This window comes from Cynoglossus semilaevis, chromosome 6, assembly GCF_000523025.1.
Source record: "Cynoglossus semilaevis isolate Cse_v1.0 chromosome 6, Cse_v1.0, whole genome shotgun sequence".
In the NCBI taxonomy this organism is placed as follows: Eukaryota; Metazoa; Chordata; class Actinopteri; order Pleuronectiformes; family Cynoglossidae; genus Cynoglossus; species Cynoglossus semilaevis.
In genome coordinates this window covers 7,420,253-7,444,618 of record NC_024312.1, presented here as the reverse complement: position 1 = coordinate 7,444,618, position 24,366 = coordinate 7,420,253, and the positions used below count along the sequence as shown (strand labels likewise).

The window sequence follows — 24,366 nt, the reverse complement described above, 5'->3', positions numbered from 1 at the left end:
CTTCAAATTCAATGTACGTGGAGTTATTTTTGACCTATACATTATATATATAGGCCTGATGTCTATACATCAAGATGCATGATAAAAATGAAATAAAATGGCTGCTACAAATGCTCCTGAGAGTTTTGGGTTTCGTTTGTTTGTTTGTTTGTTTTTGTTTTTTATTACATAAATCGACATAGGAATTCAGTTCATTACAAATTATGCAACTATTGACAGACATTTGTCAAATTCTGGCAGCAGATTACAACATTTTTTTTTTATATATATAGATGTATTCCACACACACACACACACAAATAGTCAGTAGGTCCCATGTAAAAAAATGGAAAACACTGTTCCAGATTTATTTGCTTGGTTTTCAATGTAAAAAAATTACAGTCCCTGATACAACTATGAGCCTGGTGGTGACACAACAGTTTAGAGAACAATTACATGAACATCATATTACATTTTGCACATTTCAAGCCAACAAGGAGAGTCAGAATTTAATTCAGTCTTTCTAACTACAAGAAACAAAGTCAAGTCATTGGGAAAAAAAATACTGATCTGTTACGTAAGATGTTTTTCTAAACAACAATGTTTCTTTCACTACAATCTTAAAGATGTCTAATCAAAGAGCCTTTTGCTGATTCATTTTAAACCCCTAATCTGATTAAAATTAAAACAACAACACTCACACACAAACATATTGACTTTATGGGAAAAGTTAAAGAAATATGAAAAGTTTAAAAATAAAAATGAAAGAATACCACTTTGCATATGTAGTTAAGATTTTCCAGATTGGATTTAATCACTTCTAGCTGATGAACTCTAAGTCCATAAAATATACAAAATTGTAGGTAAATGGGAAAAAAAATCATAATTGATGTGTTGGCAACAAATGTTTAAGGACAAATCCAAGCTAGTAAAAATGTTGAGGTGATACAATTGTCTATTGCATTTCTATTCCTGAAAGAGGGGGATCTTGCTGAGCATTCCTTTCCTTCGGCGTCTTCTTCTTTGACCCCTTTTTCCTTCAATACAACAAAGTAAAAAGTTTGTAATTACAGGTAATAATTGAATACAAAGTTGTTTTTATTTTTTTAAAATTGAAAACTTACTTTGACTTAACAGTCAAAACGATCACAGGTATGATGATACTGAGGACGATAACAGCCAGCAAAACGCCACAGATGATTGCTGTGAGGAAAACAGCGTTGAAGATCATTTAAAAAGGTAAAATAATTCACAACACTTTATGTCGTTGAAATGTATACAGGACATCAGATAATTTAAAACTAGGATTGTTTTTCAATTGTGAGTAAAAACCTGTGTTTTGTATCTACCCACCAATTGGTGTGTCTGGTTCATCCTCCTCAGGTTCATCACCATCATCTTAAACCGAGAAAGTTAGTCAGTTAACATATAAACCTTGATTAACAGGGAAACAGGCATCGGTTTGAACTTTTGAGGCTCACCGTGGATGCCGGCGCATGTGGCGTTGCAGCTTTCATGGTCGAAAAATCGGTTTCCATTGCCGATGCAACCGGAATAAATGAATTTTTTGCATTTGTCGTGAACCGAATCATAGTAGTACCTCATCAACTGAAGTCCGCAACCACCGATGGCCTTTTTAAAATGGCAAGCCTTTACCGCTGTGAAGAGACAGGAATTACCCCGTTGTCATAACCAGAAAAATATTAGGCAGAGGTGTGATTGTGAGTGCAAAATTTAAGTATATCAAGAAATTGACCAGTTTTCTTTTGCTACCACCAGGTGGCAGACATCTAACACATCATGAATAGACAAGGGAACAAGGGAAATTTCCCATAATATTCGATATATATATAACCTTTGAAGTCCATAAAACAAACTTACCATCCATGGGGTAGATATTCTCAGCATTGACAGAACAGTTTCTAATGCATTCTATTTCATTTACAAAACGATTGGCGTTGCCTCCATTTCCTTTGAATACGAAGGGATTGCACTGATCTTGGGCCGCGTTATAATGGAACGCAAAGATGAAGCTTTGGCCCTCACCAGCATCTTCAGGCAGTTGACATAATTCTGTGGGATGATTTAAATGAGTGAGAAGAGAGTTAATAGAGTGCTATGATTTTGAGGCAATTAATATCTAGTTTTTTTTATAGTAGGGCTGGTGAAGTGAACGTTGTAACTGATAAAGCCTTCAGCAGAAACCATGGACAGATACCACTGTTTGTCAAGACTAATGCTTAACCGAGATCCACTCCCTCATTTTATGAGAGCAATAAAAAGTGCAGTTTATGCTCAGTCCGCCTACTCTTTTCACATTTCACAGAAGTCGAATGTGGTTTCAAGTTAGTCAGTTTAGCCATAATGCTGTTGAATTGGAGGAAAACCTAATTAATTAATTTAACGAATGAATGAATTTCGTCCCTGCTGTACTTTTTTTTTCTATTGGAGATAACAGTTGTACAGCAAAGCAGTTTTACCTCACCGTGCTAATAACCATCTGCTCAGACTGAGTTTTTAAAGTTGGGAATTACAGAGCAGATATTGTCCAGTCAGCTAGGCTAAAAGCAGTAAAAGTGTGTAAATAACATTTTCTGCAGAGTAAATGATAGTAACACCCTGCTTTCAGATCAAGACCATCTTTTTTTTTGAACTTCCAAGTTACAGCATGTCTACAAAAAGAGTGAAAAGGTAAACCACATCAACAGGTACAACCTACAACCAAACATATTATATATGTATAAGGGTATAAGGGTATTGAAATAAGGTTATTGGAATTGATGTTCTCTGGATATAGTTCCTGTCTCAGAGGAGATTCATTTCAATCAAGCCCGGAACTGAAAGACATGAACTCCTAAGCGTGCCATATTGCTCAGAAAGTGCTGATCATGATTGTATTTTTTATACATCTATATCTGAAAACTACATTTTCAACTACATTTCCTCGAACCCTAGGGAAAACTACATTTTCAACTACATTTCCTCTAGGCGCGAACCCTAGGATAAAATTTGTAAACGACATTATATATTTACAACTCCTCTGTAAGACATTTTTTTTCATTTCCCCAGAGTCTGAATGCTCTGTTAACTTCTACCCTGCTGTATCGTTTTTGCTTAAGGTGCTACATACAAAAACATTGATAAGAAGTTATTTTGATTCACCTGGAATCCTTGAGGAGTCGACGTGTATTGCAACAAAAGCCAACACCAAAAGCAACAGGTGCTTCATCTTGCTGCTTGTCCTTGTCCTGTCTCTGCTGGGACTGTGTGACGGTTGTAAACTACAATGAGAGTGTGTTGTCGTAACGACCTTTAGACAGTAGTGGTAATGACAGGAAGAGACTTCTTCCTGTTTTTTTTTGTTTTATAATATATTTTCAAACCACATTGTGATTTTTTTCCATTCTGATTTCATCTGAATAAACATAATTCTGAAAAGAATTTTGGTTCTACCCCTGTAACCTGCGGTGCAATCATCATACTGATGTTTGTCACACGTCAGTGTTAGCTAGGTTGTACATCCTCACACGTTGTGTCGTGTCTCACCATGTGCATTTATTGGCTGTAAAGAAGTAGGTGATATGATGTGTTAAAACAAGCTAGAAATGAATTTAGCCACAGGCTAAATGGGTCACATTACTGTACATTTCATTATCGGATTTTCGGAATTACAGTGGACACCCTAGATACGATAGCTTCCCGAAATACGAGTATTCCATGTTATATATATATATAGTATCAAAATCTAACAAAATCAATCCAAGTCCAGCTAATATATCTGATATGTTAAATACATTATAACAAATATTAAACTCTGTAGCCAAGTCCCTGAACAGCCATATTGGATTTTGAGTTTAGGTTCACTAGTCTTAGTCTTGACCTGTCCTTGTTCTTTAATCTTGATCTGATCCTGTGCACACTCTCATCTCAGTAATGACTTGGTCTTGGTTAGTGTGGTCTTGGCTAAAATAATCCAAGGTTTGACTGCTACCCAAACCTGGTCTGGTATTTTAACCACCCATCCATCTTGTATTGGTTATTCTGTCAGGAATCAGGAGTGAAAATAAGGGATGCACCAACACTGATACAAGTATAAGTATAGGGTACAACGCTTTATATAAACACTCAGACAGGTACTCATAAACGTGTCAGTCCAGTGACCCAAAACTCTTCACACGTGTCAGTCCAGTGACCCAAAACTCTGTAACAGCTTTTCACTACTTTACTTTGATGAACAAAAAGCAGCCACCTTTGATGGTACAGAGGAGTTGAATGTATGTGAAAGTGCCACTAATGTAGAGACATGTTCCACCACGAGACGACATGAAGACAATCATTTAACACAAATGACAAACTATTAGAATATAAATATTTGGGAGTCATGTATGAATAAAGGTTTCACTGCATTACCACATAAAGAATTTAAATTTTAGAAACCTTTTTTTTTCAGAAAATAGTGTTTGTAGATCTGAGCCAAGCGAGTGGTTAGATCAGTTAGTACTTGCCCACACTGAACAGTTCATACTGTTTGAAGCTCATCCGTCTGTCAGTATCTGGTCACTGACTTCACCGCTGTCTTAACTCTTTGTTTAAACTTGAACGGCAGCAGTCTCCACTGTGATGTCACACTAGCGACACAAGTGCCTCTTAGCATTCCCCGCACTCATCTGCACATCTGAGCCCAAAGCTGGTCGAAATGAGTGGCTTGGCTTGTTGAGCTGTGATCATGTGACTCCGGAGGGTGGTTTTGTTGCTGCTCTGACGTCACTGTGGGTCACAATGAAGCTGACAACAGGAGTATATAAGTCTGTTCGCAGGCTGGAACATTCAAGCTCCTGCACTGCACTGGGCTAACATCTCCATCATCATCATCGGAGTGGGCTGAGAGGATGAAGATGCTTCCTCTGAGCGTCATATCCTTCCTTCTTCTACAGCTGTCTGCTGTGCTGCATGGTAAGGTCTCATTTCTGGCTCCACTCAGATTAACACCTTCTGCTTTTTCACCTTGCATTTAGTAGTAACATTTTCCTTCTTGTTGTTTTTCAGGTGCTAAATGGACATACAATGGTAAGTCTCACACTCTCCCCACTGACATTAACTAATTAAAAGTTTTTTTTTGCTCAGTGCTTTTTCCTCAATAGCTTTTGCACTCAGTTCCTCCAGACCACTGGGGGTCGACGTCACACATGACAACTGCCGAACACTTGACAGTACCTTTCATCAACATGTCTCTCAGTTCCAAATGCACTGAATCAAGCCCACTACAACACAACACAATCTCTGATGGATTAGTAGACTTTACATTACAATGTAATGACGACATATGATCCTTCACTGCATTGTTTCCCAAAGACTGAAGAAATATTTTTTGGGTGGTCTTGCATCATGTTTACGAATAATGTCTATTGACTTGGGTCACAAAGGTTTGTGACTTTTTAAAAAATATGGCTCTACAGAAAAAAAAATTGAGAAACACTGCTTTACTTTAACCTGCTCCATCCGAAATACTTCGACCTGATTTGGCCTAAAAGAAGAAAAAAGCAATGCTGTGAAAATAAGACACACCAGTCCAGTCCACCGGTGGTAACCAACAGAGAGAGAAGAACATTGTCTTTATTTAGCACGTCACCTTTAAGCAAAAACAGTGTGGTATAGATGACAGCACGTGACTGAGATCACTCTGTTTACAACATGACTTGATTTGCAAAAAGTGCCTGTTTGCCGTCCTACGTTGTCTAGAAACCCTCTCATTAGCCGAGAGACCTCGTTCTCAGTGGCCGTCCGTGCAAACAAGAGCCAGGTCGTCATTCAAAAACCACAGGTCAAACCCCACGCTGTTTGTACATAGCTAATTATACCTCTCTCTGGTTACAAATCAAATGTTCAGTAGCTCAGGTCAAACACTCACCCTCTGTGGAGCAGTTCAATGTTTAGATTAACACCAGGAGACTGATGGAGACATCATCATTTCTAACCCTGTATTTTATTAGATAGTCTGTTTAACTAGCCGTGTTGTGCACTGGTGCTGCTGCAGGGCTGAATGGAGAGCACCACTGGTCTAGGAACTATCCATACTGTGGTGGAGCTTTTCAGTCTCCAATAGACATCAAGTCAGAGCTGCTCATGTTCGACCCAACCCTGCGACCAATTGAAGTTCAGAACTACATTCTTTCGCACAGCGAGCTGCTCACACTAGGAAACAATGGACATTCTGGTGAGTAAGAACTGTCAACCACAAAAAGTGACTTATATGGTTAATGAAAGTATTGGTTATTGTAATGCATTACATTGTTAATGGGAGATTTGAAGATTTAAACCAGATCAATCACAAATTTTTAGATTATTCATTGCAGAAATGTATTTATCCATTATCCATGAAAAATGTGTTATCCATCACAGTCAGTGCAACATCAAACCTTATGGACAAAAATGAAACATGTTTCATTCAATGGAATTTTCCACTTTAAATAAAATAAAACAATAAAATATCAAATTAAAATTAAATAAAATAAAATAAAATAATAAAATATCAAATTAAAATAATTTTAAAAATGTATTTAAAAGAAAGCTGAGAATAATCAGATTTCTAAATATTTCTCATGCTTATAAGTATATGTATTCTTAAACATAAATTAGGATCAGGGTCCTTGTGCTGGAAGAGCCACTGACTGAAATCACGTAATTCAACTGGAGGATATTACAGGAAACAGTACCCTGCACCAACAGGCATACACGTGACAGCAGTCCGCATTGTTATTTTGATCTGGATGTACTCGCAATCAAAACACTTGTCCACATATTCATTAGAGGTGGCCCCGCATAAACATGCAAAGATGCCGTTCTTGTTCTAAAAGCCTAATTTCTGGGTCAACTTAAAGAAAATGACAGGAGGATCGGCTTTCTACATTTGCCACAGTAATTTTCCATAATCACTCTCTTATTATCCTGACTGTTCTTTATACCCAGAAGAAAGCGTTCGTGTTTAGTCTGGGAAAATATGAGCAGACATTACTCATCTGCACTGCTGAGTCATGGATGTGATGCCTCTGAACAAAAGAACACGATTTCTCTTTAAAGTTGGCCATTTATTTATTGTTATATTATATTAAATATATATGTGCCTTGTTCAAGTATTTATTTATGTTTTACAGTTGGTGCTGCATGGGTTGATGGTAGAAGAACAGAATCATTTTCTATTGGGTTGTGAATTTGTTAATTGAAACCTATAGCTAGTTATAGCACCGAGCTCTGTTGCACCTATGAACTGTACACTTCCAGCCACTGCCACCTATTAAATATGTTTTTATTGGTATATATTGGTGTTCCTACATATATTTGCAAAACAATCCCTTGCAAAATAAATATTTATATAAAAAAAAGGCAAGCAAAGATTAGTATCCCTGTCGATTGACACACCACTAAAAACCATAGAATATCTCGATAAACCAACAGGCATGATATCAAATATCACCTGAGTAGTCACTGTGCTAAACAGTAGTGTCGAATGCACACTGTTTGCTAATGCTCATTCTGTTGCTGAACAGTTAAATGCTTGTCCAGGTCAACACACCACATACAGACTTTAAAAACCAGACAAATGATTACATCCCGGCGTGACAAACATGGCCACCACAAACAGAGTGACATTTTCACCGAGTCACCGTTTTTCTACCATCAGCAGATGCCACACAAAGACGACGTGTCCAAACAGCCTGCGTCACTCTGTTATGTTGAAGTCATTTAACTGCAACAAGGACGTTGTGTGTTGGATCCTCACCCTGCTCTGATGTTCTGATCCACAGTGCAGATCTCTCTGCCTTCTAAGATGCACATCTCCAGCCTCCCTCATCGCTACACCGCAGCTCAGCTCCACTTCCACTGGGGCTCCTCCAGCAGACCTGCTGGCTCAGAGCATACGGTCAACGGTAAACAGTACGCAACAGAGGTAGATGGAATTAAAATCTATGTAGAAAACCTATATATAAAAAAACACATTTAATATATATATGTGTGTATATATATATATATATAGATATATATGTGTGTATATGTATAAATATATTTGCCATATATATTTTAATATATAGATACATATGTGTGTGTATGTATAAATATATTTGCCATATATATACATACATATATAAATACATATATACATGTATAAATACATACTGTATAAATACATACTGTATATATATCAAATAGCCTTAGAAATGACTTTGTCATTCTATGATGGTGATGTAAAATGTTGTGATTTGAGTGACATTTTCAGTCAGGCTTTTCCAAAGTCTACTATATAGTATAAATCGAAACTGAATAACTTAAACAGAAATCTCAGTAATCCGCATCACTGTCGACAACATCACTGGCGCCAGACAAATGATTGGATACTAAGTGATGTAGAAGCCGACTCCAGTCATTTCCACACAGTTCCACAGACACTGCCTAAGCCAAAGGCTCTGCTCTGGCATCTTCACACTGGCAGAACTATTTAGTGTTTCTAACCACAACACAATGTAAAAAAAAAAGCTGACTTTACAGATTGTTTTTGGTTTGTCATGCAGTAGAGAGCAATTACGTAAAACACAGTCATTACAGACGGACAGCTTTGACGTGTGACAGGTTCTGAGTCTAACATTCTAACTACTGTAGCTGTAAAGTGTTCACATTTTGGGGTTAACATGACCTTTAAGGCAATTACCACACAATAAATGACAGAAAAAAAAAACACTTTATTCAGTTTGTCTCAGTGACTTTTGAAGGAGTTTAAAAAGGAATCATTGCACCAGATTATGACTTGCTCTGTTTTTCTTTAACCATCTCTGGAAATGTTTGAATTTAATTCAATGTCAGGAGTTTTTTGTAAACTACTTAAAATATTTTAACTCTTATTTTCTATGCTAAGCCAATAGCAATACATTATTAATGTCCGCCTCCATAGAGAAGACATGCTACAGATAGTGAAAAATGACTTAACGGCAGTGGAGATGCTGCATTCTATCAGTTTTATCTGAGAAGCTAAAAAAAGAACATTTCAGTCTTTTTTTATCTGAACCTGTGTGAATTTTGATTGAACATGACAGGTTCACAGTTTTTTTCCCTCCTTTTTTGTCTTCCATTCCTTTTTTCTACAGGCATTATTGCCTAATACTGACAATATGGCCTTAATTGAATGACGGTGGTTTCAAACTTTCAAGGTTGTGTGTTTGAATGACCCAGCTGCAGCTGAGTCACTTGTAAACTGCTGTGGTTTAGCCCTAACTTTCAGAGAGAGGACACGTCAAAAGTTTGGACCTTTTCCAAGGTCCCACTTGACTCCAGAACCACAGCTGCATGATGACAGGTTGTAATTGAAGGATGATGGGAAATTAAAGTTTTTTTCAAAAGAAAAAAGAGAAGGAAACGAAGAGAGGCTGTACGAGTTTGCCCTGATATTCAGCCAACATCATGTCACTTGGCTGAGCGTTTATAATGACTAATATATTTTTAAACATCCACAGCAGCAAATCGCCAACGTTCATGTCCCATGTGCTTTTGTTTTGTCTTTTAACACATATTTTGTTCCCTGAAGCTGACAGACGTTGTTTTTAAATGCATTAAACACCTGCTGTGTTCGAAAAACATGTCACACTAAACAACACACTGCTTTGTTTATTAATTTCCCTTTGGACTTTGTTTCCATCCACAGATGCACGTGGTTCACTTTAATTCAGACAAATACCCCAACATTTCCATGGCTGTGGACAAATCTGACGGCCTGGCAGTTCTGGGCGTCCTGATCGAGGTCAGACTCTTTGGTCTACAGAGGAGAGTAACTGTAAAAATATATCCACTGATCCACCTGACTGTGATGTTTCCTGTGTAGATCGGAGAATTCAATCCTGCCTTTGAAGAGTTTCTTAGATTCATCAATGGGATTAAATACAGAGGTAAGTCATAAAGTAGCGCCCTTTAACCAATATTCTTAATGGTCAGAAAGTTATATTTAGAGAAAAAAATATTATGACCCACCAAATAACAGTGAAAATGAACTGCAGCACCGTCATAATAAATCGGGCAACACAGTAAAATACACATAAAAATATAATAAATCACAATTAGATATTGTTGTTGTTTTTGATGCAGATCAAAAACTACAAGTGCCCGGCTTCAATGTCCGAGCACTTCTTCCTGCACATCTGGACGAGTATTATCGTTACGACGGGTCACTGACCACTCCACCGTGCTACCCCAGTGTACTGTGGACCATCTTCCGAAACCCCGTGACAATCTCTCGCAAACAGGTGCACAACAAAAAGATTGCTTAATTTTTTGTATGAAGTGGTGAATGATCTACATGGAATCACTGAACTGTCACAGAACATTTGGTCCAATGCAAAACAAAATGATCGTCAACTAACCTGCTCAAATCATGACAAAAACAATCATATGGAACATGACCCTTCAGTATATCTAGGGCCTCCTTTCTAACAACCTGGAATAGTATGGACCTTATAGAAAGTGTAAACATGGCCATGTTGCATTGTACTTGTAAAGGTATTGTGAGCACATGAGAAGGTGAAAAGCAGGCTTGATAAATTGGAGAATCCAACTCCAATGTTTTTTTTCTGTATACAGCACTTAGTGATCTTGATAACCTATGTGTTAGAAAACATTACCAGATTTGATAATGTACACGGTCAATGTTCTTTTCTTTTCTTTTGTTTTCTTTTAGTTTTTGGCTATGGCTACAACCCTGTACTCCTCCCATGCCCAGGACTCAGCCCCCGAACCACTGAATGGCAACTACAGGAAACCGCAGCTCCCTGACAGTCGTATCGTCCTGACATCATTTAAAGGAGGTATGTCAAAGTATACGGTACAAAGGTCATACACACAGTGATACGGCCACTGCACTGCATTAATCAAGGGTTTACTGACATGAGCATTTACTCATTGGTCGGCAAAACGCAGCACCGTCATGCAGGCTGCGGTGTGTGTGATGTTACCTGCTACTGGCTGAGCTTGTATGTTCATGTGATTCTTAGCTGTCCCTAAAGCTGATTGACAGGCGAAAATAGACCGTCACTCTCGTCAGACACAACAGATGAACCTTTTTCTGACATAATGAGCATGTCTGCAGCCCATAAGTTAGTCCATGAAGGATTACTTTTATGTGGTTTTGCTGGTTTACCACGGAGTATTGTTTTTAGGCCTGTACATTGCAGAGCTGGTATATACATGTTCATTCCAAAGATTTTCCTCTCAGAACTATGTTTCTCTTATGGAACATTTCTGTACTGTAAGGAACATAATTATTAGCCCTAGTTTTTTTTACCTTGCATGTCTATAAATGCCATAACTATATACTATATAACTAAAGCTGAAACAGTTTAACCAATGTTGTGCATAAAGGAAAAGTAGTAAAAAAAAATTAAAAAAAAGGTTTTAATAAGGAAATAAATAAAATAAATAATTACATTTTAACAGTGGGCCAATAGTTTTGTCTCTAACTCTGTCCGACAGCCTTTTTGTTTGTTGTTTGTTGTTGCTGCGTGTCGGGGTCATTACCACCTATCGTCTCACAGAGTGGAAGTTTAACATACTGTGATTGGTTGTATGTCTGATGCAGGCAGAGGGATGCAAGGCACCCCTACAGTCTCATCACCACTCACAAGGAAGCGAATCCTTCAGCAGCTGCTGGTCGGCGACCTCGCAGACTTGGCTGATGAAGGCCTCCATCAGCTCTTACCGAGTGGCCCAGAGAAGCACCACACTGGCACAAAGAAAAGCCACAAGTACCAGCAGGGTGAGACTCTACCCAAGTCTAAACACCAGATGATGAAGCAATCCCTGAAGAAAAAAAGCCAGACCAACCACTATGTGGGAAACCAAGGTCTGGCTGAAGATGCCCTCTGCTACGTCTCGCTGGAGCAGAGAATTGTCCGGCAGCTCAAACAGTCTCACACAGAGACTCAGCTGGTTCACACTCTCAGAGACTCAGTGTTTCCCCAGCTCAACCTCAAGAGCTACCTGGACTGTAAATCAGACTTAGCCCTGTCGACAATCAGGAGCATCCTGAATGCACGGCCAACGGACGAGGCCTTTGAATTAGACCGCTCTCTGACAAAAGCCTTGATGAATCAGAAGAAGACTCACACGGTAATCAAGGAAAACGTTCCTCTGACTAAGTATGGTAGTCTCTCTCCGGCTTCTGTTCCCAGGAAACCACACAGCAAGGCCTCTCCACATCCTTGGCTTTTGCCAATGGAATGGGAAGACTAAAGAGATTCCCAGCATAGCTCAGACTTACGTTTTGTCACTTTCTAAAAGCAGACGTCAGTAGTACGGCCAAGACTCATTTGGAAGACACACCCTGCATTTGTTTGACCAACCAAAGCTTTTTGAAATTATATTTAATATTTTAAGTATTCTTCCAGTAGACAGACATAATGATTGGTTTTATACCAGAAAATGACCCTGGTATGATTTCATTTACGATGGGTTCTTCTGGTTCCTTGTATATATACTTATTCCATTTCAGTCAGTCGGCAGGAACTGATCTCTGCTGAAGCAGGTTCTTTAACATTTGGCCATGGAAACTGCAGGACGGGAGAATTGGCTGCACGAAATGGCTGTCTGGTGCTGAACATCCATCAAATTTATACCAGCACATTCCTGCAATCTGGTAACTGTGGTGAAACCTCAAAATATCCATCTTTTACAAGGTAGAAATGCATCAAACCCAAGCGAAATGCTCTACATACCACTGACAATGTGTCAGTACAGATGTTCACAATAGCTTCTTTTCAGATACTACTCTCAATAAAAGCATTATACTTCAGTCTTATTGTGCTCATTTCTTCATATTATTGAAGGACATCACGTGACTGACTTATACAGTGGCCTAGAAAATTGTTTATTTATTTATTGTTTATTGTTAAGGTTGATTGGTTACTGCTTGTGACTGAAACCTGAATCATCCAATGGAAGCCTTGGTACGACGCAGGGACTTGACACCAGAAAACTAAAGGTTTTTCTTTTGAAAAGGTTTAACAAAACAAAATGTGCTGATGTGAAAGAAGTTACAATAAATTCTCTAGGAGAAGAGGATGAAGATGAAGATAAAAGTCGCCACAAAACCAACCAACTTTGACAGGGGGAAACTTGGTTTGCAAACAAATGGTCAAGCCACGTTTTATTCTCTTTTTTATTTAGTTAATTACAAATTTTAGCCATAAAATCCATAGAACACACGTGGATGTTGGGAGCCCTGGACCACATTTCTTGTGTAGAAACAATCGACATGATGAATTCTAAGAATCATTTTCTCGTCCTGGTATCTGTGTTACACACCCAAAATTAAGCCAAAATAGCCAAACTAATTGAGCGAAGGAGGCAGTGGGGGGTGGGAGTGCTCTCTGTTATTGACTTTACAGGCTGAGATATAAATATATATATAAATTGGAAGATTGTAGGACCTTTCCAGAGACTGGTTAACCTTAATTAAACTGTACATGTAGAGATTACAGAAGGAGTGAATGGCTTTCTTAGGGGTTGTGCCCTCAACATTCAGGAGTGTTGGGGAAGGTTGAGTCACTTGTGCCACGCTTAGCCTTGTCAGTGTGATGAGTGGATTATATACTGTATACTACTATGTGTAATTGTGGTTTTCTATAAAACACGAGAGGCACCCTGGAGAGTACTTTCTACAGAAATGCTTTGTTTCTGTATAATTAAATATTGTTATTGTTTGCTAATTAAATCGTGGATACTACTATGTGTAATTGTGGTTTTCTATAAAACACGAGAGGCACCCTGGAGAGTACTTTCTACAGAAATGCTTTGTTTCTGTATAATTAAATATTGTTTTTCCAGCATAAATACTGAGATGTAGCTAATTAAGTTAATAAAAAACTGTGGGAAAATAAAAGACCAAATAGGAAATATATGGAAAATGTCTAGATCTAATACATCTGAAAACTTTAAAGTACTTCTTTTTATGTACATTTATTTTGCTCAACCCTTTGTTTCTGTATAATTAAATATTGTTTTTCCAGCATAAATACTGAGATGTAGCTAATTAAGTTAATAAAAAACTGTGGGAAAATAAAAGACCAAATAGGAAATATATGGAAAATGTCTAGATCTAATACATCTGAAAACTTTAAAGTACTTCTTTTTATGTACATTTATTTTGCTCAACCTCTGCTGTAATCACTCATTTGGACATTTGAAAGCCATCTCTAGAATTTTGAAGGTAGGGCTGTCAAACAATTACATTTTTTTCATGTGATTAATCACAGGGTATGTGGATTAATCATGACTAATCACAATGAATCATGATTAATTAACATTCCAAATAAAACAAAAAAAACAAACTCTGTACTGGAATAATAAGACATTTTTTAGATCTGCTACTGATGTGAAACAATGCAACGCACTAAAGAAAGATAATGTAAAAGTATATACTGGAGGAGAACTTTGACTGTCCTTCAATTTATTATTATGTGAAACTGACCTCTGGGTCAGAGTGGACTTTTAGTTCCAGGGAGTTGACGTCTAAGAAAATCCCATTTGTTTGTAAACTGCTCTGGTTTTTGGAAGCCCTCTGTTCTCGGGCCATAGTCTGGACTTTCTTTGTGTTGTGGCAAGAAGCCTATGATAAATCTTCATGATGGACATTACAAATGTTGTTAAATGGCTGCATGACTCCTTCCTGTAAACAAGAGGAACAGCCGCCCTCTCTAACCTTCCTTTATCTGTCATGATGTGGTCAACATTATGAGAAGAGAGCCCTGATGCTTCCAGACCAACGCATTAAGTCCCGGACAGAACCAGTGGGAATCTGCAGGTCAAGGATCACCACGGCTCTGATGATCTCCCTCCTGCTGCCCACTGGTAGTGAAAACTCCTACCACAAACCAAACAATCGAGGATTAGGGAGTCAACATTTCTCCTTGATGGTAGGGTGGTGTGAGAGGGATGGGCTGCACCACTACCAAGCCTGTAGTTAGAACTGCTCTATGGATTTTTATAATAAATTCGGTACGAACACAGAACTATGCAGCTGCCAGCACGGGAACCCTACTGCAAAAGAATGGCTCTTGAATCTTCATGACCCATGTGGACCGCCCCCTGACCCTGGTCACCAGTCTGTCAAGACTAACACCTTGGGACTCCAAACACCAACTTTACATACTTGAATTGTGGGAGTGAATTGATGTTCCTCAAGAAATAATTTAATATCAATTTGCTCACAAAAAAGTAAAAAAAAAATTTTTGCCTTTTGGTTACAGAAAGAAGAAATATATGTGTAACCTCCAAGGTTAAAATGTACATGACTTTGCATGGCAACGACACTAAAAGTATTCCTGGATAATCTGGAATTATCTGGAGTATACCCATTTACTACTTAAAATATATTTCTCGGGGTCTAAATATCTAAAGTGACCATCCCTGTGAATTTACTGACAATGCTGTTTACACTGCATGTACACTGTAAACTGTTTGAGGCCTAAAGACTCTGGTCAGACTGGGTTGGATCGTTTCAATCTCAATTACAATCTGTAATAGTTGTTAACGATTGCCTGTTATGTTTACCGCGGTTAAAACAGTGAACGTCACCTAGAGGCTACAGTAATACCAGTTGTTGACAAGGGCTGCCATCTAGTGGTTGGGTACCACTAAAATGACAATATTTGCAGTTTGAACAAAGGTCATGAAGCATTGAACAAATTAATTGAAAAGACGAACAAAGTCGGAACCGTCAGCGAATAATAAGGGTTTACATTAAATCAAACGCAAAAGATTCAAGTATGAGGCGCACATTTAAAACAACAAAATAAGACAGAAGTCATTACTCACGTGTCGACAGATAACCATTCAAGTCAGTGTTATTTTTAATCCAGACTGAAGGGGGCAGTACTACACAGTGGCCTCTTCAGTCTGTCATCGTAGAAGAGGAAGCTGATCATAGCGGTTCGTCCATGTCCTGCGTGTGTGAATAGTTCCTGGTCAGCTCTGTTCTGACCTGTACCTGGAGAGGAAAAAAAACAAACACCTGCATGTTTATACTTATTGAACGATGTATCACCAGCCTGTGTTGAAGAACAGACGGACTCTGCTGGAGAGAGCGGAGAAGTTTGTGTCCGATATTTATTTCACAGACTGTAACCTGAGGGGACGGTAAGAACAATCATCACATACTGATGAAACAGAAACTAGTGTTGTCTAACACGCACTGTATAACATGTCTATGCAGTATTTATTTGGGCCAAAACATATTACATACATACATACATGTTACATATTAACTAAAGCCGTAGAAAGAATCGTGAAGATTACAGAAATAATGCTAAACTCCAATGCTGCAAATACATTTTTGCCCTAGAGCAAAAAATATTGGATGCTATGGCAACACTATAGTTTACCTTGTAAGACTTGTAAGTTATTAGTTGCGTGTTGTCCTTGTGTGACAGTATTATAGTATGTTTATTTAACAGCGAGTATTTGTCATCGTACTGTACACTGATACTACACCTGTCATGGGATTTGAAGTGACAATCCTCCATCTGTACGGGGCAGAATGCACTCGTGGCAGTGACTGGTCGTCTTGATTAGCTGAATTTATTAGGTTTTCGGGTGAAGTAAACTGTTATATATGTGTGTATATATATATATATATTTGGAGTATCATGTACGGTTTAAATGGATCTTTTCTCGTCTTTTGATGATCTTAAGGTCTAAGTTGTATACTTTGTAAAGACTGAACATGTAAAGTTGACCAATTGCCTTGAACAATTGTCTTCGCAGACTCTATGGAGATTCCTGTCCCCTGGAATCAGTTGCTTCCTTCTCGTGTCCTACACGAGTCTCTTTCGCTGAAGCCTCCCAGCAGACTTTTACCCCTTATCAAGTCGGCGAGACCTTTGGACCGACGTGAGCAATATTGCCACCGTTATACTGTCCTCGTTCATTTTAATTCCCATAAAATGTGTCATTCATCCCATTTGGTTCTTCTTTAAGGTGGTGGACATGTTGGTTTAAGGTGATGCTAGAAATCCCCACGACCTGGGAAGGAAAAGAGGTTCACCTGCTGTGGGAGAGTGATGGAGAGGCGATGGTGTGGAGAGATGGACAACCAGTGCAGGTAGAAATGTTCTCACTGATGATTGGCTTCATCAGAGGAGGAGCCCCACAGTTTATGGTGTTGTGTAACATACTGTGTTGACCTGCAGGGTCTGACTAAAGACGGTGAGAAGACGTGCTACATCCTATCTGAGTGTCTGAAAAATGAGGAGCCACACAGGTCAGTTACATCAGCTGCTTTTTGGATTTTTGGATAGTTATTATATTGAAGAATTTTCTCTTTTCCATCAGTGTCACGGTTTATGTAGAGGTGGCCTGTAATGGACTCTTTGGAGCAGGGAAAGGAACCTTTATTGGAGCTCCAGACCCTGACAAGATGTATTCAGTACAGAGAGCTGAGCTGGTGGTGTTTAATCGAGATGTCAGGGAGCTACTGACGGATTTTGAGATGCTTGTTGATATTGTGAAGGTACTGGTACATTTGAAAATATTTTGATGTATGTTCCCTGGAGTTTGGGGTTTTAATTCAAAACCAAAGAATCAATTCCTTGAGTCCTTGTTTCTTCATTGACAGGAACTAGGGGAAGAAGAGCAGCGAGGCTACCAGGCTCTCTTCACTGTGAATGAGATGGTCAATCTCTGTGACCCCAGTGACCCCAGCTCCTTCACCAAGGCACACATGCTGGCTCACAAATTCTTTAGCCAGAAAAATGGAGATAGCCAACACTGTGTCCACACAATGGGACACTGCCACATTGACACAGGTGAAAATTATTTTTGTGAGGTAAAAATTTGTACTAAAATGCAACCCTGACCAGAAAGAAGCTAAACTTACAAAATTATATACCATAATATGGAGCTCTGTGTTTTTAAATGAGGGGAAAAGAATGTAATTAACCGTAACTTGCCATGTTGTTATTAACTTTTATTATTTTAGTCAAAAATTGTATTACGTAAAATGACTTAAATATGACATATGTATTTCATATTATTATTTATGTATTTATATTTTTTATGACATAGATATATAAAATATAAAATCAATAAATGTATAAAATTACAAACGTGACCAACATAACACAAGTTTTTGTTTAAGTCTATCTTGACACCAATTCGCTTCATCAGTTGCAGTTCATACATGAAGTGTTGTTGACTAAGTGTTTCCACTGTATTCAACCACAGCCTGGCTGTGGCCTTATGAAGAGACCATTCGTAAATGTGGACGCAGCTGGGTGACAGTGATTGGTTTAATGGAGAAAAACCCAGAGTTTGTCTTCACCTGCTCTCAGGTAAACTTCACTCTGACAAATCGTAGTAGTAAGAATTGAGAAACAAATATAATTTCTACCATTGTGCTTGTTTCTCTAGGCCCAACAGTTCCAGTGGGTTAAGAGCTGGTACCCAGGCCTTTTCTCTGAGATACAACATTATGTCAAGAAAGGCCAGTTCATTCCAGTTGGAGGAACATGGGTGGAAATGGTAAATCTCTCTCTCTCTCTGCATATATACATACACACATACTGTATATATACACATATATATATATATACTGTCATTGCCTACCAGGATGGAAACCTGCCCTCAGGGGAGTCTATGGTCAGACAGTTTCTTCAGGGGCAGCGTTTCTTCAACCAAGAGTTTGGGTTTTACTGCAGGGAGGTGAGCAATGCTTAAACAGAAACAAATCTATTTACAATCAAGGCTTCATATTTTATAGTTAACATTCTTTCTTCTTATTACTCTTTAGTTCTGGCTTCCAGATACGTTTGGCTACTCGGCACAGCTTCCTCAGATAATGCAAGGTTGTGGCATTTCTAACTTTTTGACACAGAAGCTGAGCTGGAACCTGGTCAACACTTTTCCCGTGAGTGCTGTTGTTAGAACATGCATCAAAACAGTTCAAAAAGCCTTGATTTTTGTTTTTTTTTAACCTTTGTTTTCTCCTTGCAACAGCATAGCACGTTTTTCTGGGAAGGTCTGGATGGCTCCAAAGTTTTAACACATTTCCCTCCAGGAAATTCCTACGGAATGAAAGGGAACATTGAAGATGTGAGTTTGTGTATTTGAACAGTGTTAGTGCCTGTAAGGAGATAAGTCAATCGGTTGTTGTTCCCCTCCCCACAGCTGGTAAAAACTGTAAAGAATAACAAAGATAAAGGCAGAGCCAATCACAGCGCCCTCTTGTTTGGTTTCGGTGATGGTGGTGGCGGACCCACACAGCTGATGCTTGACAGGCTGGACCGGGTCAGAGACACAGATGGGCTCCCAAGGTCAGTGTTATAGTTAGTAACAATAACCAAACTAAGAGTGAAACAAAGAGAAGATGTTGCTAACTACTTTCTCCTCCCTTCGTGTGTCTCAGAGTTGTGATGTCCAGTCCTGACAAGCTTTTCACCCAGCTTCAGACTGACTCTGCTCTGCTCTGCACCTGGAGTGGGGAGCTCTTTTTGGAGCTACATAATGGCACCTACACCACGCAGGCTCAGGTAGGACAAACATCTGAGGAGATGCTTCTGCCACGTAATCCTTCCCAAGTTCACTGGAGAAGCTGTACCCATTCTTAGTATTCACTAAGTGAGGGTCACCAGGGCCACCACAGAAACAGAAAACTATACTATAAATGTGTCCAAAACACTGCACAAAATAAAACAAATTAAACTTGTAGTTCAACTTGAGCTCATTTCTATCGCTGTTGTTTTTCAGATTAAATGTGGGAACCGCCAATGTGAGACCCTCCTTCATGATGTGGAGGTGGCCAGCAGCTTAGTGCTGTGTCGGGACAGGACATTTAACTATCCTGTGGAGAAACTGCAGGAGCTTTGGAGGTCAATTCACCCACTAGAGCTTTATGATGAAGTTAATTACATATTTCGTTCTATATCCTTTTTTAAACTGTATAGTTTTTAAATTGTGTCCCTGTTTTCTATTCAGGCTCCTTTTACTGAATCAGTTTCATGATGTGATTCCTGGCAGTTGTATAGAGCTGGTGGTGAAGGATGCTCTCAGGTATTATGAAGGTACAGTTTTTGTTCAGAGCCACAATGCGTGTCTTCTCAGATTCCTCTCCGTTTTTCTTAGTGGAATGTGTTTCTTAAATATTGATTAATTATTTTAATCCAGCCACATCTTGAATAATGATTGATACACTTTATGTGACTGTCTCGTCAGATATTGTTAGAGATGGTACAGTGCTGCTGCGTGAAGCAACTGAAGCCCTGGGGTCAAAAGGAACCAGTACTGGTGTGTTTAACTCACTGCCCTGGGAACGGTGTGAAGTCATCCAGACTCAAGACTCAGCTGGAAAACCTGCTCTTGGTATGATATATATATATATGTTAACATAATACTGTGTTCCTTTCAGAAAACATTCACATCTGATGCTGTTTTGATTTCCCTGTCTTTGCAGCACTGGTGCACGTCCCCAGTGTTGGTTTATCTCCTGTCAAAGACACACAGACCGTGACTCCAGTATCCGTCACCGTTCAGGTGTGTTTTGTTTAAAGTAGACAGAGAGTAACTCACTGGTGCTGCTTTGCAGTGACTTAATTTGCTGGTTGACATTCCAGGCCAACGGCACTGTCGTCATGGAGAATGGGATTTTACGGACTGTTGTGAACAAAGATGGCACTTTGGCATCTCTGTGTTTGATCGAGTCAAACAGGTGAAACAGTCTGGGACAAAATGATTATGTCCTACAACTGAAAACATAATACACTTACACCTGTCCACACACTGTGTTGGTTTCAGAGAAGCGATCTCAGACAACGTTCAGGGGAATCAGTTTGTCATGTTCCACGACGTCCCTCTGTATTGGGATGCCTGGGATGTAATGGACTACCATCTTCAGACCAGGTGCTGCTTGGAGTCTGTTTTATAAAACCAATGTATTTTTTTGACTGGAACTGGACTGAAATTGGTTTTTAGACCAAGCCTCTTGTCTCATCATAATACTAAAATACAACTTTTTTTTTAACGAGTCACTCTAAAAAAAGAAAACTAAAACGCCTTTTACTAACTCACTACCGAGCCCATAGGAAGCCTGTGCTGAACGTGGAGAATCCCATTCACGTGGTGTCCTCAGGTGGATTACGAGGGGTCCTGAGTTTCAGCCTTAGGATCAGTGAACAAAGCACCATTACTCAGAAGATTGTCATGGATGCCAATTGTCCTTACATCAAATTTGAAACTGAGGTACAGTACACAACAGTACCCAGAGACATCAAATCATGAACAACCCAAAACTGACCAGTGTTTGAATGTTCTTTACTTTCAGGTCATGTGGGCAGAGTCCCACAAGTTTCTGAAGGTGGAGTTCCCAGTGCAAGTACGCAGCTCAGCTGCTACTTATGAGATCCAGTTTGGTCATCTGCAAAGACCCACGCACAGAAATACATCATGGGACTGGGCCAGGTTTGAGGTAGGACCAAAAGATGCTGTTAAACTCAAGCAAAGTAGTTCAGTTTGGAAAAACTTTGTGTACTTTTGTCATTATTACGTCTTTTTCCTCACAGGTTTGGGGACACAAGTGGGCTGACTTATCAGAACACAACTTTGGTGTTGCACTACTAAACGACTGCAAATACGGCTACTCGGTTCACAAGAACACCATGACACTATCGCTGTACGGTTGTTCCAGAATAGATTATTAACAAAAATAAAAAAATACAAAAATCGACCAACTCAGCGATTCAGTAATTCTAACAGCAGTTTTTGTGTCTCAGGCTGCGAGCACCAAAGGCTCCAGATGCCAATGCTGACATGGGAATACACCATTTCACCTACGCCATCATGCCACACACAGGTTTGATAAGTCTTTTATGTTGAAATATTGAATGTGAATTTTGTGAATTTTCACAGAGCAAGAGTTCAAATCTCAGATTTTTGTCTGGTACAGGATCCTTTCAAGATGCATCTGTGATCCAGAGCGCCTACAACCTCAACTTCCCTCTGAGGTTGTTACAGTGTGCTCCAGACACCGTGCCCTGGAGTGCCTTTTCAGTCAGCACTGAGGCAGTAATCCTGGAGACCATTAAACAGGTAACAAAAAAGCGGAGCTGAAGAGTTGAGTTTGTCCCAGTGTGACTCACATGTGGTATGAAGAAATTCAATAGTCCTGATCCATGAGACAAGTACACTGGTGCATCGTTGTTGTTGTTGTTTGTATAAGTCAAATCAGGCAAATTGGTCTTAGACCTATGCTAAGTAAAATATTACATTTTCAAAATAAAATGATGTTCTCTACAGGCATACACATTCTCTACTCTGATAACGCTGTGTTCTGCAACAGTATTTACTAAAGTATTTATTAAATACCCTCAAATCACTTGTAAAATTCAACCTACACTTTTTACTAAAACAGGCTGAGGACAGAGAGGGGGCTCTTGTAGTGCGGCTCTATGAATCACATGGTGGCAGTGTCACAGCAATGCTCTCCACTGCCCTGACAGTGAAAGAAGCCTGGCAGTAAGTGTTTTTTTTTGTTATTGATACTGACTGCATATGTTAGATTAATTTTTCATGAAACATTTTTTTTCTTAACTTTTTCACCAACAGTTGTGACCTGCTGGAGAGACAGGACTCCACACGGCCAGCAGACATCACCTCAGAAGGAATCGCATTAAAATTTAGCCCTTTTCAAATCGTGTCCCTTCTGCTAATCCTGTAATCACCCAGTATCAGTGAGATGACATGTTGTTTAGTGCTTAAATGCATATGTTATGAAGGTTCCTGAAATGCAGGTTCAAAATATTGATTCTTAAGCAAAAGAGAACTCTAAATCATTTCTAAATCAAGCATCTGTAGCTTGTCTATTTATTACCTGATTTTATAGTTATAAAATTTACTAAATAAAATTTGTTAAAAAGAAACCACCACTTTTGTTTTTGTATCGCAATGGTGGACTTTAATATTTAAAATGTAAAGATCGTTATATGATCTCCCATTCTGACTTTGACTACAGTAAAATCCTAAATAATAAAAATCCTATAAATGTGTCGGGGGGTGGATGACCTTCATTGTTTATAGTAATGACTCCAGAGGCATTTGCCCCTTAGAAGGCAGATGCCACTGGATTTACAGTAGGAGTCCATTCACTCACTCACTCCACCAGGTTTTTCAGTCAAAAATATTCCAAAAATAAACTGACAGACAGATAATCCAATACAGCGTGAAATCCAGTCATCAAATATCAAATACCAGCATATAGAAAATATAGAGGTTTTGCAGCTCTTAAAACTGAAAGGGACATGTAGAGATTTTGAAACCCTCGTTATCAATCTCTGAGTGTCTTCTTGGAAACAGGATAGAGAGATGAATTTATAAATTATGACTTAACCACCTAAACCCAAATCAACAAAAAATTTGCACTGTCCACCTGATCCACAGTCTGCCGAGTTTTTGACTGAAACGTAGTAATAAATCTGCTCTCTGGGATGTACTAGACATTTGCAATACTTTTGCAGAAAGAAAGAGGGTGATATTTTCTCGTCCTTTGCTTGGACCACTGTACATAGTTTTAGTCCCTTCTGCCCTATTTATAGTGTTGGACCTTGCAACAATGTCACATGTAACTCGACTCCATCTGTTCAGTCAGAGCATGTTGAATGTCAGTTGCCAGAAGCAGAAGCACTAAGGCTTATTTCCCGCTGACTCACAGAGTGTCCCATGGAGTTTGAGGGTGAACGGAGACTTTATGGGGCCTGTAACTTCCTGGGAGTGCCAGGCCCTGGCTCTTTGGATGGAGATAGTGATGAGGGTGAAGTGGTAATCGGCATCAGACCCAAATCTTCTCCTCTTCCACGTAGAAGAAGCTCTGTGTCTGACGAGGACTCAGAGCCTGATCCGCCTCTCTGTGGCTCAAGAAGAGTGTCCTTTGCAGACACCAAAGGTCTAAGCCTGGTGCAAGTGAAGGAGTTTGACACCTGGGATGTCCCCAAACTGCCAGGGTACGACTCTTGTGAGGGGGATAACAATGAGGCTGAAGAATACTACATATCTACTCTCACTTTCACACGGCCATTGCCTAATGGGGAGCTGCTCGCCAAAGTATGGGACCAAAAAGTTGAGTTGGAAACAGTTGAGCTGCTTCCTGGGACCACGACACTGAAGGGAGTGATCCGTGTGCTTAACATTTCTCTTACTAAGGCAGTTTATATCCGAACCACGTTTGATGCTTGGTCCAACCACTTTGACCTGCTGGCAGAGTATACTCATGGATCCAGTGATGATTTGATGGACTATTTCTCATTCAAGATAACCCTTGTGCCTCCATTCGGGGAGCAGGGAGCCAGAGTTGACTTCTGTGTGCGGTATGAGACG

The 24,366-nt window shown here is 39.3% G+C and overlaps 3 protein-coding genes across 5 annotated transcripts; 2 read left to right on the top strand and 1 right to left on the bottom strand.

The window, feature by feature from the left end:
* Positions 1-265: 265 nt before the first annotated feature.
* On the bottom strand, positions 266-4,841 carry LOC103379962 (kunitz-type serine protease inhibitor bitisilin-3). 3 transcript variants are annotated; one of them, XM_025056212.1, is made up of 7 exons: positions 4,485-4,841; positions 3,142-3,260; positions 1,861-2,052; positions 1,461-1,637; positions 1,333-1,377; positions 1,104-1,182; positions 266-1,016 (listed from the first exon to the last, which is right to left on the bottom strand). In XM_025056212.1, exons 2-7 carry the CDS (start codon positions 3,206-3,208, stop codon positions 935-937), a joined length of 642 nt encoding a protein of 213 aa, XP_024911980.1. In that variant the 5' UTR covers positions 3,209-3,260; positions 4,485-4,841; the 3' UTR covers positions 266-934. The 3 variants fall into 3 exon arrangements, with proteins under 3 accessions (XP_024911980.1, XP_024911982.1, XP_024911981.1); XM_025056214.1 differs by lacking the exon at positions 3,142-3,260 and having other exon boundaries at positions 4,485-4,670; XM_025056213.1 differs by lacking the exon at positions 4,485-4,841 and having other exon boundaries at positions 3,142-4,148.
* On the top strand, positions 4,799-12,796 carry ca12 (carbonic anhydrase XII). The gene is made up of 9 exons (XM_017033078.2): positions 4,799-4,932; positions 5,026-5,046; positions 6,014-6,193; positions 7,782-7,924; positions 9,668-9,763; positions 9,845-9,908; positions 10,105-10,262; positions 10,694-10,820; positions 11,591-12,796. Exons 1-9 carry the CDS (start codon positions 4,869-4,871, stop codon positions 12,241-12,243), a joined length of 1,506 nt encoding a protein of 501 aa, XP_016888567.1. The 5' UTR covers positions 4,799-4,868; the 3' UTR covers positions 12,244-12,796.
* Positions 12,797-15,902: 3,106 nt separating this feature from the next.
* On the top strand, positions 15,903-23,041 carry man2c1 (mannosidase, alpha, class 2C, member 1). Its single transcript, XM_008311705.3, has 26 exons — positions 15,903-16,146; positions 16,774-16,899; positions 16,987-17,110; positions 17,199-17,269; positions 17,341-17,518; positions 17,624-17,813; positions 18,232-18,338; positions 18,418-18,528; positions 18,616-18,708; positions 18,797-18,913; positions 19,003-19,098; positions 19,174-19,319; positions 19,412-19,535; positions 19,753-19,874; positions 19,981-20,066; positions 20,218-20,364; positions 20,456-20,535; positions 20,616-20,710; positions 20,797-20,901; positions 21,084-21,240; positions 21,323-21,466; positions 21,561-21,670; positions 21,771-21,850; positions 21,944-22,086; positions 22,409-22,512; positions 22,603-23,041. Exons 1-26 carry the CDS (start codon positions 16,046-16,048, stop codon positions 22,712-22,714), a joined length of 3,069 nt encoding a protein of 1,022 aa, XP_008309927.1. The 5' UTR covers positions 15,903-16,045; the 3' UTR covers positions 22,715-23,041.
* The last annotated feature ends 1,325 nt before the right edge of the window (positions 23,042-24,366 follow it).